This window comes from Sinocyclocheilus rhinocerous, unplaced genomic scaffold, assembly GCF_001515625.1.
Source record: "Sinocyclocheilus rhinocerous isolate Xijiao unplaced genomic scaffold, SAMN03320098_v1.1 scaffold218, whole genome shotgun sequence".
Classification (NCBI taxonomy): domain Eukaryota; kingdom Metazoa; phylum Chordata; class Actinopteri; order Cypriniformes; family Cyprinidae; genus Sinocyclocheilus; species Sinocyclocheilus rhinocerous.
Window position 1 is genome coordinate 1084241 of NW_015664181.1, and position 13481 is coordinate 1097721.

General features: G+C 36.0%; 2 protein-coding genes across 3 annotated transcripts in view; one reads left to right on the top strand and one right to left on the bottom strand.

The window, feature by feature from the left end:
• The window catches only part of LOC107729754 (vesicle-associated membrane protein-associated protein B-like), a 17678-nt gene extending 10353 nt beyond the window's left edge, over window positions 1–7325 (top strand). The window contains exons 3-6 of one of the 2 annotated variants that reach the window (XM_016540431.1): window positions 3196–3299; window positions 4545–4625; window positions 4812–4988; window positions 6847–7325. In XM_016540431.1, the coding sequence (XP_016395917.1) occupies window positions 3196–3299; window positions 4545–4625; window positions 4812–4988; window positions 6847–7008 (524 nt within the window). In that variant the 3' untranslated portion in view covers window positions 7009–7325. The remainder of the gene's footprint in view (window positions 1–3195; window positions 3300–4544; window positions 4626–4811; window positions 4989–6846) is intronic. The other variant, XM_016540432.1, reaches the window with a different exon arrangement.
• Window positions 3067–13481, bottom strand: part of LOC107729752 (protein APCDD1-like) — a 26337-nt gene continuing 15922 nt past the window's right edge. Inside the window, exon 5 of the transcript XR_001638614.1 lies at window positions 3067–3077. The gene's annotated coding sequence lies outside the window, so the exon portion shown is untranslated. The remainder of the gene's footprint in view (window positions 3078–13481) is intronic.

Here is a 13481-nt window from a genome sequence, read left to right on the forward strand (position 1 = left end):
AGGTATTCGGCCAATCACAACGCACTGGATAGCTGGCCAATCAGAGCACACCTCGCTTTTCAGAACGATGAGCTTTGTAAAAATCTCCGCGTTTCAGAAAGGCGGGGCATAGAGGAGAAACAATAATGTATAGTATGTGAAAAATAATGTTTTTTGAACCTTTAACCGCATAAACGCATTTCATTACACCAAATACACAAAATAATGTTCTTTTTTAGCAACGTCATATGACCCCTGTAATACATTTCTCTGACTCAGAACCTTTGCTTTGGAACTTAGTAAGTTAAGTGCGTTTTTCCAAACCATTAGTGTTGTCTGGATTTCCTCACATTTTCTCCCTCTCTCCATTAAGGCTTCGCAGTTTTTGCCGAGGGGATTCCGAGGTCATGTTTCATAATTAATGGAGTTGTTCGCTTTTTATCTCCAGGGATCCAGTTAATTACGCAGAGGAATGATTGTCTGCAGTCAGGTGTTTTGTTGTACTTTTTATTTGAGATGACCGAGGCCGTCGCTTGAATTCACATGGTCCAGGGAAGATTTTATGCAGTTGTCCTGCCCCCAGACAACGGCCCCAAAGATGACCGCTCAAGCTGTGACCACACAAGCTCAGTGTGATTAGAAATAGTTCTCTTCTAAGAATTCAAGAAAGAACAGCATGTGCAGACAACTCATAAAATTAGTGTAAAAGACAGAGATGGTGCCAAACGTGGTTGCTTTCCAAAAAAAAAAAAAAAAAGAGATTTAGAAGGACCTCTTCTGTACATGAACAGTCCTCATCTTTCTACATTGCGCAGAGATTCCTAATAAACAGTGTGCATACCTGAGAGCATAAATTAGTTATTATTTGTAATGTTAATCAGGTTAATCACATTAAATGGCCAAACATAATCAGATTAATTCCAGACTGCATTGGTTGTTTTTTTTTAATCTTTTTTCTTTCTTGTAATTTTTCAACCATCTTCAGGCTAACATTTTCCATATTTTGCCAATTTAAGCATCACATAAAGATGTTCTTTGTTAAAGAAACAATGCTCTCCTCCTTTAATAATCATTAAATCACTGCTTTACTCTGGTTGGATTGTGTCAGTAGTGAACTGCCAGAAAGAACTGTCAATCACAGTCAGCATGGAGCCGCCCATCTTATTGTTCAGAACAAGAATACTTCATTCTTAGACTATACAGTCTTTTAGACAGGCAGCAAAAATTAGATTTTTTTTTTTTTCTTTTGGGTGTGTCCGACTCAAATATGTTCAGTTATTTGTACTCAGAAAGTTTATTTTCATTTGGATTGTGATGTGCATATTACGCCATATACGCTACAGTTCAAAAGTTTGGACTTGGTACAATTTTTTAAATGTTTTTGAAAGAAGTCTCTCATGCGCACCAAGGCTGCATTTATTGGATCAGAAATACAGTAAAAAGAGTAATATTTTAAAATGACTATTTTCTATTTGAATACACTTAAAATGTAATTTATTCCTGTGATGCAAAGCTGAATTTTCTGCATCATAATTACACATGATCCTTTAAGAAATCATTCTATTATACTCATTTGTTTGCTTAAGAAACATTTCTTATCATTTTCAATGTTACATATTTTTCAGAAACTGATCTTTTTTTTTTATGATTCTTTGATGAATTCAAAGTTCAAAAGAACAGCCTTTGTTTGAAAAAGAAATATTTTGTAACATTATAAATGTCTTTACTGTCAGTTTTGATCAATGAAATGTGTCCTTGCTGAATAAAAGTGTTAATTTACAAACTTTTGAACAGGAGATATATCAGATAATGACTGACAACAATTTTGGTGAAATCAACAGATCACAGATTTCATCGCTTACAAAATGACAGTGTGAGCAGTCGGTCCTAAACATTGACTTTGGGGGGGGGGAAAACTGATTTATATGCAGTGTGAACAAAGCCTGCATGTTCATATAATAATATAACTTTGCTACCATCAATGACAAATCATAGCTTGAACTTGGAACAGACTTCTTTGGTCAAGGATACCAAGTTACGTGTGAGAATATATATAATATTTGCTCAGTGCAATTTTTTTTTCTCAGAAATATTAATGATGTGAGCTGTACAAATAAAGCCATGTCAAGACTCATTTAAACCCTCTTCCTCTGTAGATTCGTGTAAAAATACCCCCTTGGTGCTGATGGTGAAACACCGTTCTTTCTTTCTTGCTGTCGGGAAGATTGGGACTTACAAAACAGGACATTCCCAATCTGTCTCAGCCGTCTGTTTTCAGTTTGCAATATCGACGGTGCTTGATTGCCATAATGGCACACAAAACCAGAGTGAGGTTTTTAACTTGCGGGGGAGTTGGCGTGCACCTTCTGTGAGCTCGGCAGTAGTAGCCACATCTGAAAGAGCCTTTGAAATTAAGAGATCATTTGTTTTTAATGAAACTCAGCAGTAGTTTTCCAAAATCACGCACACATTCACCCCTAATGTTAAAAAAAGATCCTTTTGAATCCAAATTGTCTTTTTGAATGGGCGATGGGGGTGAAATCGGCCTTCAGTACCGATCTCAATCGTGCCAGAGCCCTCGCACGCCAGGCATAAGAAAGTGATCATTGTAAATCATGGTAACAGCTCTAAATTAGCTTTTGCTCATTGGAATGACATCAAGTAACATGGCCTTCTTTTGGATGGTGCTGATGGAGTTGTAGACGTGAACTTCCTCACACCAACACCTGGTTTGAGTTAAAGGCTGAATGTGTTATTATTAACGTGAAAAACACTGTTTAGGAGCTGTAAGAAAAATTAGCCTTCTGGGGTCACTGAAGTTTTATCAGCAACATTTGTAGTGGGATTATATGCAATGAATAGCTAAATCTTTTTGTTACAGAGTAATGTGATTCAAAGTAATGCTCTACACCCAAGTATTTTGTCTCATTTGGACTGTTGCGATGCCTTTGTCTGATACTAATGCTAGTGGAATGCGGTTTTACTGTGTTCTTATTCCTTAAAATACAGAAATTATGTTGGAGCCTTGGCCTAGCGTTTGGTGCTCATGTAGGCAGCACAGGTTCGAATCTGGCCCAGAACATTTCCCAAACTGGTTCCTTCTCCTTCTCCTTCCTCTCCTGTTCTCTTTTGTCTATCCTGCCAATAAAAATCTGGACAATGCTAAATTCATTGTTCAGTATGTATTTATGTTCTTGTGTTTGTTTGTTTCTTCAGTGATGCTGCAACCTTTCGATTATGATCCGAATGAGAAAAGCAAACACAAGTTTATGGTACAGTCACTGCTGGCCCCGTCTGACATGACCGACACTGAGGGAGTGGTGAGTACTGATCCATGCCACCTGCTTTCTCAAGGTTTATTCTCGTTCACTTGTTCAGAAGCATTTCCTTTTGGTTGCATATGCTCCTTTTTTAGTAACACTGTGAAGCTTGTATATGTAAGGTATTAAAAAACCATTGTTGATGTGCTAAAAGCTGATGTCTTACCAAAATGTATTTTAGAATTGAATTCATAAATATATAAATATATTATTTATATACCTCTATAGTATTTATTAATATTTAAAATGAACTTTTATTTTTGTTTACATTTTAATGTTAGTAGTTTTAGTAATGTTATGTGATTTTATCATTTCTATTAGTTTTCTTTTTGTATTTCTATTCAGCTTAAATTTATTTTCATTTCAGTTTTAATAAAATTAGTACTTCAGCTTGAACTTATTTTATTTCAGTTAGTTTCCAAGACAACATTTCTAATTTTTATTTATGGTTTAAGTTTACATTTTTCAGCTAAAACTTGTATAACAGCACTGGTCATAAAACAGTATTTTGCATTTTTTTTGTGTTTCAATATATAAGCTTCATAGAGAGTGTGCTGCAGTGCCAGAGAGCAATAATATTATGATAACCTCCAGAATAGAGCAACAACATGGTGCGAGTTTTCTGTTCAAGTAATACAAACAGATGTCATGTAACTCCAACGGTGTTTGACGGGGCCCAAGAGTACGATCCAAATCTCATGTTCATAACTCTTTTGAAGCTTTCTGAATGATGCCCCAAATAGAGCATACTGAAAATGTGTGTGCATGTGCAGATGTAACGATAAATAGGTTATGAAAACGTCAGGAATGGAGAAGCAGAAAGAAAATGTAGAGCAGAGATCTGGCTACGTATTCGCTGTCCTGAGCTATTTCCACTATTCCTGTTGATGGCTCTAAAGCTCAGCTCCAAAACCGAGCGAACTGCCTCACCGTCTGCGGTGTATTCTAAGATATAACTACAATGACTGATTTGAAACTCTCTCAATGGGCAATTTAATACAACTAACATCCACAATTGGCATCAGTTTGCTTTTGATATTTTCTATTTTCTATCAATATGCTGTAGTACTTTTATTAACTACATTTCTTTCGGGAAATCTTCCCTGGCCTTCCTGTCGGGAATGAGCCTAAAAATGCTGTGTATGTACGCAGGTCGCTAGGGTTTGTAAACAGCTCATGAGGTGTTTTGTGGTATATAATCATATGTATGCGCGTGTTTACATATGTTGTTCTTCTCTCATGCAGTGGAAGGACGCCAAGCCCGAGGATCTGATGGACTCCAAGCTGAGATGTGTCTTTGAGATGCCCGCTGAAAATGAGAAAACAGTGAGTGGATGGGTTTTCATGTTCTTCCTCATGTTAGCACTGAGCTCTAGGCAGTTTATGAAATGACAAAGACAGCAGGCATGATGCCCCGTCCTAAAACTAATAAGCAAAACAGATTCTTAGCTCTTTTATGGATGCATTTGCTCATGAATCTCTATGTGTGTGTGAACCTGATTGTGGCCACAGCATGAAATGGAAAGCAATAAGATATCCTCCAGTCTCTTAAAGTCGGAATCATCCACATTGTCTATGAAGTCCATGGCCTCCAGTCTGGATGATGGAGAGGTGAAGAAGATCATGGAGGAATGTAAAAGACTGCAGACGGAGGTGCAGCGGCTACGAGAGGAGAACAAACAGATCAGGGTGAGTACTGTTTGCTAATTGCGTTCTCACAAATGTCATAAAATATCATCAAACATATTTTCTTTGAAACTCAAAATCCAAATGTACTTAATGTATTTGTCAATTCTCAGAGTAATATTACATTATATACACTACAGTTTAGAATTAAGGGTTGGTAACAGTTTTTAATGTTTCTGAAAGAAGTCTCTTAATGCTCACAGAGGCTGCATTTATTTGATCAAACATACAGGAATATTGTGAAATGTTATTAGAATTTTTTTCATTTTCTATTTTGTTTTTATTTATTTTTTTAATGTAATTTATTCCTGTGATGCAAAGCTGAATTTTCAGCATTATTACTCTGGTCTTCAGAATGATACTTCAGACATTTTAATTCAGAAACTTAATCTAATATGCTGATTTTGGAAGAAACTTTTTATTTTTATAAATGTTTAAAACAGTTGTGTTGCTCAATATTTTTGTGGAAGCTTTTTTTTTTTATTATTATTTATTTTTTGCAGGATTTTTGATGCATAGCATTTATTTAAAAAATAGATATTACATTATATACACTACAGTTTAGAAGTCTGGGGTTGGTAACAGTTTTTAATGTTTCTGAAAGAAGTCTCTTAATGCTCACAGAGGCTGCATTTATTTGATCAAACATACAGGAATATTGTGAAATGTTATTAGAATTTTTTTCATTTTCTATTTTTTATTTTTTTATTTTTTTATGTAATTTATTCCTGTGATGCAAAGCTGAAATTTCAGCATTATTACTCTGGTCTTCAGAATGATACTTCAGACATTTTAATTCAGAAACTTATTCTAATATGCTGATTTTGGAAGAAACTTTTTATTTTTATAAATGTTTAAAACAGTTGTGTTGCTCAATATTTTTGTGGAAGCTTTTTTTTTTTATTATTATTTATTTTTTGCAGGATTTTTGATGCATAGCATTTATTTAAAAAATAGAAATCTTTATAATTTTTATTTTAAATGTAACATGATAAATGTCTTTACTGTCACCTTGAATTATTTTAATGCATTGCATCCTTGCTGAATAAAATTATTAATTTCTTCTTGCATAAATAAATAAATAAAAATCTGACCCCATACTTTTGAATGATAGTGTATACAGTACAGAACAGCAATCGCTTGAATTTAGATTAAGTATACTTGAAATAAATAAATGACTGGAAATAGAAATTAAATGTGGATTTTACACACAGGTGGTTTTTGGTCAGTTCTTGTATGATCACTTCATTTACTAACTTGATTTTAAAGGCAATGAAAATGATGCTTAAATTACCTGTAGGCTGAGATCAAATAAAAAGGTTGAAAGTGGCATTTAAGAGTGCACTTACTCTAAATGCCGTGTTAAATTTAATTACAGGGATTTTGTCTTATCTTTAAAGCTGTTATTATGCATTTTAATTGATTTTCTTCCTCTGATGTCCGCTTAAAATATTTTATTGTGCCTAAAACAGAGTATTTAAGTTTTTCATGGCAACTTTGGCCCTTTGTCGATGTTCAGGCTGCTTTTAAGGAATGCTATATTTATATCTGCCACCCTGCTCTCTAAGCATAGACAATACAAAACTGCCATACTGATCGACCAGATGACTTTTGCTCTTGTTCACATATTGTTTACATTTGTAACGGCCACAGGATGTTGAACATACCTAGAGATGGAACTGAAGATAACCTGGCCTTACTCATCAGCGCTGTGTGAAGCTGCAGCTGGGGACCATTACTGCTGCTTGTTTAATGAGACAAGCACAGGGCCAAAAGCGCTTTTCATAACTCTCCATATTATTTCTGTCATCTAAATATCTTTATCTCTCTCTCCGCCCCTCCCCCCATATCCCCTCCCCAGCAGGAAGATGATGGTCTTCGGATGAGGAAGAGCACATTAATGTCCGCTCCGCACTCATCTCCAGCAGTGAGAGTGAAGGAGGAGGTGCTGAGCACCAGGGTGATCGCTCTAATTGTGCTGTTTTTTGTCGTGGGTGTCATCGTAGGCAAGTTGGCCTTGTAAAATCCAAGAGGGCAGTGCTACAAGCATGCATTGCGGATGAAACAAAAGCAAAACAGACAAGTAACCAATGCAGAATTCGTTTAATCCGAATGCCATATCATTTGGGTAGTTTTGGATTAGCAAGGTGTGTAATAAATAATAAAGAGATCAAGGAATTTCATGTTATGAGCAAAGAAAAAAAAACTAAAAAAAAAAGAATAATAATCTGACACAGCTCTTGCCTCAAAATTGTGAAATCATTCTGACCCCTCTTCCTTAATCATTTCTGATGCAAGTTCAAATGGATAACAAATGTCATAGATTTTAACCACTAAAAATGCCGTAGGGATTTTCTAACACCATATGTGCGATTGAGTTGTGGTAGAGTGAATGTTGTTTTATCACTTTTTTTTTCTCAGTGGGTTAGAAGCAAATTGAAACTGTGTACAAATGCTAAACCTCTTTGAAAAGTGTCACATGTGCATTTAATTTATGCATACCCAGACATCCTGCATTAAAGCAGCAGTTCACTGAAGTTCAGTCTGTATATTTTCAATCACTGTCCAGATAATTGATAAAACAAGCCTTCTAGTATCTTCCCCAGTCACACTGGTGTTACAATAACATGCATTTGAAATCTTCCATCCGCTTCTGTTCAGTCCGACTGATATGTTTGAGTACCAACAGGTACTATGATTCAACATATAGTTCCTCGGCAAATGAGATAACATCACTAAATATCCACATTTTTGTAAAATGTCACGACTGTTTCACTTGCAGTCAGCCACCAATTGACGTTCAAATGCCAAAACCACCACAAAGTCTTACTTTGAAGTGGCTTGGGCGACACAATTTGACTTTTAGGTTATTTTTGGAATTCAAACATCTTCAATTGACAGCAAGAAAGACAGCAAGACTGTTAGTGACAGATATTTCAAACTGCTGTTACTGGGGAAGTGGTGAAACCGTTTGGCCATTCACCTACTCATTTGCTCCAAAAACCATTTGAAACAATATTTCTCTGTGAACTGCTGTGTTTTTCAGTAAGGCGCAGGGCTGACGTCTCTGAAACCGACACTTCCGATGAAGCTTTGCACAAAGACTGTTTCACTTGCAATCAGCCACCAATTGACGTTCAAATGCCAAAACCACCACAAAGTCTTACTTTGAAGTGGCTTGGCGACACAATTTGACTTTTAGGTTATTTTGGGAATTCAAACATCTTCAATTGACAGCAAGAAAGACAGCAAGACTGTTAGTGACAGATATTTCAAACTGCTGTTACTGGGGAAGTGGTGAAACCGTTTGGCCATTCACCTACTCATTTGCTCCAAAAACCATTTGAAACAATATTTCTCTGTGAACTGCTGTGTTTTTCAGTAAGGCGCAGGGCTGACGTCTCTGAAACCGACACTTCCGATGAAGCTTTGCACAAACCGAGTTCCCTGTCAGAATCAGAATAGATTTTTCACCTTTCTTTATTGTCATTTTCGTTTGGTGAGGGATATGTGCTTGAATGCATGGCTCTGTTGAGAGCAAAAAATACTTTATATTTTATTAAGCTGCTCCATAGGTGAAATGTCCTTTTCAGGCCCTTTTATCACACCTCTGTTTCCATTCTGCTGCCTGTAGACCGGAGTTAATTTATTGATCAAGTCATTATATACAGTAATAGTGCAGCTGCTAAGCGTAACTTTTGATGCACCATGTACATGCAACTGGTTGAAGGTCTCTCTCCCTATGAACTTTCTATCTGAAGATGCCACGAGGAGAGTTTACCATCAGGTCCATAAACACTGACCCCCTCTCTCTTTACCCTCCAAAAAAGAACAAAAAAGTAGTTAAAGGTATAGTTAACCCAGACTTTAACATTTTGTCATAATGTTCACGTTGTTCCAGCTCTTTTTGTGAAACACAAAAGGAGATGTTAGGAAGATCTGCTCTATTTCCATATGAAGGAAAGTAGATGGTGATTTCTGCTGCGAAGCATGAAAAAGCACCATATAGGTATCATAAAACTCATCCAAACAACTTTTGCGCTGTATTCCAAGTTGTCTGAAGCCATTTCAATAGCATTGCATTTGGCATTTAATGTGATATATTTATGAGATTTTGCAGATGATATTCTATGTTGATGAGATTTGGTGTACTGTATGAAATGATACATTGAGATTTGAGAGCTCCAATGTAAGGTTATAAGTGAAAAAAGCTTAAATTTCATTGTTTTCTACACAAAGGTATGTATGGCTTTAGCATGTAGTGCACAGTTGTTTGGATCACATTTATGGTGTTTTTGCTTTCTTTTTGTCCTTTTTTGGACCTTTTCACGATAAATTCCCATTCACTTTTATGGAAAAGAGCAGCTTGGACATTCTGCATAGCATCTTCTTTTGGGTTTCATGGAAGAAAGCGAAAAAATGAAGTCGGAACAACATAATGGGGAGTAAACGCTGACAAAATGTTGATTCTTGAGCCAACTATTCCCTTTAAACTTGAATGGTCTCGGGGAGTATTTTCAGCCAATTTAAATTTGTGGCTGATCTATTACTTTAATACATTTTCAGTGTACTGTGAATTGTGTGTGTTTTTATGTTTTTTTAGTAGTGATAACAAAATGTTGGATAGTATGCCTGTCAATGGACTTCCTGTTGATTTTAGAGGAGATTTCCGTGTCAACTGCATTGTAAGAGACTCTTCATATGACTTGAGAAATTGCACTTTTAAGAGTTTTAGTTTTCACTTTCTCAAACATTCGAGCTGTGGTTAAAAACGTATAAACCTCTGTTATAGACCTGTGACATCATTAAACTCCACCTCAGATCTACCGCATTGCTTCTGATGTTAACTTACCCACAAGTAGACATGTTCAAGTTACAGAAAATGACAGGACACCTGCACAAACGTATACATAACTTGCAAAAATAATCTAAAAAGGATTTAGGAAGTCTGTTCCAGCTAGTTTATAAACTACACGTATTTGGATTTTACACATAATTTTGACCTTGCAGGATTGCGGACCTCAGTTTGGTCTTTTCTATAAAATGCATGCCCCCTTATTCTTTTTATAAAATTTTGAAAAAGTACAGAGCAGATGTTGGTCTTTACTTAAACAGAAGCATTTTAGTTTCTGTATTTTTCTGTATCTGTATTTACAATAAAGTATTTTTATTGATTAAATAATGCAATAAGAACATTTAGAGACACATAAACAGACATTTAAATAAATTTCATCGAAGCATAAATGACTGCGTTTTTCAAATGATACACTCTAAAAAATGCTGGGTTAAATATAACCCAGCGCTGGGTTAAAAAGGGACAAACCCAGCTATTGGGTTGTTTTGAACCCAACCGCTGGGTCAAAACAATCCAATAGCTGGGTTTGTCCCTTTTTAACCCAGCATTTTTTAGAGTGTAAATGGTTAATTCAATTAAGTTTTTAAATTGCACTTTTTTGTGCATTTGTTGTAAATAACCCAAATGTTACTGTAAATGAAACACTGTTGTTTACTCTTTAATGGGAGTTTATAGTTAAAAAGTCATTGAGTTGTTTAGTCAAAATAATGAAATTGCTTTTTTTTTTTCTTTTTTTCGCTTTCAAGTCCAACTTGGTTTCTATGAAGGTAAAAATAGTATTTACTGCATCTCACCAATCAGAACAGTAAATGCCTTTTTGTTTGATTGATGACCTGCTGTGAACTTTCAAACAATAAGCGCAGTTTGACTACATGAACGGAATGAGGTCAGTCTAAGCGAAATTCGCCCTGGTTTTTCAGTTGATCCATTACAGGACCTCACACTTACACTTTGAAAACAGATACCATAGAAGAGACCTTATAGATATATGTAATGTCTTTTAATATTTCCTCTTGTCAGTGGGTCTAGCTGACGTTGAAGTTTTATTAGACAGCTGTAGCTCATATACTGAACTGTACAGCCTTGTAATGGATGTTTCTAATGGAGCTTGTGAGTGGAGGTCTGTAGTCGAGAATATAAGAGGGCAAATATAGCCCTGACGTAACTCTTCTTTGTGAGTATTAGTGAATTGAGGCTGTTACTGTACTCTGGAAGACTTTTATGAAGCAACTTGCTTGTACCAGCGCGGTCTCAAGAGGTAGCATCAGTTTTATGATGGTTTGGAAACACTACCATCAAATAATGACTCTTATAAATAGTGCAAATGCTTACCATGTGTGAAGAATAGTTTTGTAATGAGATACAATAACACTTTTTTTAAGCATCTCTGCTACATCTGAAGCAATGTCAGTTGTCTGGCCGACCGAGGGGATTTTTCACCGCTGTTAAGTATGGAATGTTATCTTTGTACTTTTATAATTTCTGCATCGAAGGCTGGATTTCATCAGTCTGTTAAAGAAGTTGGTTCACATGGTTTCCTTACTAGGGAATTATTATGACAAACCCACAAAGATTCTGAGGTTTGGACGCATCGATTTGCTGAAGGAAAACGTTTTACTTTGGCATTGTGTTATTGTACCTTTTTTTATTATCGTTTGCCAGCCAGAAACATGTTCTTCTGCGAATGCATGATTGCAAAATGCAAACTTACCGCCATATACGGATCACTCCACCCCAGTGGACTGTGCATGTCAAGTCCAGTTGATTTGATTCTTTGGTTCATGTTTTTCAGAACTTATTACTATTGTTGGACTAAATACCATGATTCAGGTCTGAATCCAAGCAGGCCAACATTGTCTTTAATTGGCTTTGATTGCTGCCTGTGCTTCATAATAACTCAATTATTTTTATCTGCATTTATATATATATATACAGTGGGTACGGAAAGTATTCAGACCCCCTTAAATTTTTCACTCTTTGTTATATTGCAGCCATTTGCTAAAATCATTTAAGTTAATTTTTTTTCCTCATTAATGTACACACAGCACCCCATATTGACAGAAAAACACAGAATTGTTGACATTTTTGCAGATTAATTAAAAAAGAAAAACTGAAATATCACACGGTCCTAAGTATTCAGACCCTTTGCCCAGTATTTAGTAGAAGCACCCTTTTGATCTAATGAAAGTTCAAGAGAACTGCATTTATTTAAAATAGAAATTTTGTAACGTTATAATTACATTAACAGTAACATCATAATAACATAAAATTTTGATCAATTTAATGCCTCCTTCCTGAATAACACTTTCCTTCAAAAAAAATAAATAAATAAAACGTGAAATCCTGAACATTGAAAAGTAGTGTATCTGCCATAGAAAAATTGCATTTTACTCTTACTTGGACTTTATAGAGTTTCAGAACGTCTCTTGACTTGTAATGGTTTCATGCTCTCGGCAGCCAGTAATTCCCTACACCATGCACTTTCCAAGTTCGTCCTCTTCTGTAGTGAATTTATCACAGTCTGGGTTTTTGTTCACCTTGCATAGTTTTGTTTGCGGTTTTTGAGGATGTCACGCTATTCTACCAGTGGCAGATGCACACAGCCTTTGATGTCAACAACAAAAGACATGTTTAAAAGTTGATAAGCCGGTTTATTTTGTCATCCTGACTCTGCACGACCCACTAGTTTAGAACAGCGGCTCTAGTGTGTTGTTTCTGATCACAAGAGCCAATGATCAAAGCCGCCCATCCCATTAGCAATAATAATTGGAGCAGTAGAGCATGGCGCAAAGACATTGTATCTAGGACACAGTCATGCTGTTATGCTTCGTAACTTTTCATTGAACAGTGCAAAATAGGCCTTGTGTTAAATCTTTTTATAGATTCTTTTGACAAGCAAGAAGCTTGATTACAAGCCAAAGGCTTTTTTGCAATATGATCTCCCGACAGTTGGCTTTTATTAGTTTTACTGTAACCACAGAAAGACCTCTGAAAATTGTCACTTATTTTTAATCAGTTTTGCTGGACTTCTACAGTCATCTGCTGTTATATGCGACTGTCAGTATGGTGACTTGTTCTCCCGCTCTCTATTTATTATTTCCAAATTCCCAACCTTCGGAACTCTTGTTACAACCAGAAAGCATTACCTCATGGCACCCAGAGCCACCGTCACAGACACAATTTAATCCAAACAATCTGCTGCCTTTTGGATGTGACTTGCTGACTCGTTTTGTCCTCCGCGCTCTCTTCCATTACGTCCCACGGCCAGCAACCATTATTTCATTACTTTTAACAGAAAAACCACAAACTCCATCATTTCATGATTCCAAAAGAGTTGTTTAACAGGAATAAGCCTGCAGATGGTTTTAATGACGTAGTTCTAAGATAAGTAAAAAGAAATCGAGTAGAAAGCGGAAGTCTCTTGAGTATTTTGGGTAATGGCTGGCCATATGACATTGCTTATTAAGGCTAAACATTTCGAAACTAAGGGTTATTCCAATTTCTTTTCATTTTTTACTGTTAGGTTTGAACTCTGGGTTTGGCTGTTATCTGGCAAGTGCAAATGCTATGAACATCTGTGATTAATAAGACACAAGAATTTATAGGATTGTCATTGTTGCATACAAGCAGTTTTTTCCCCC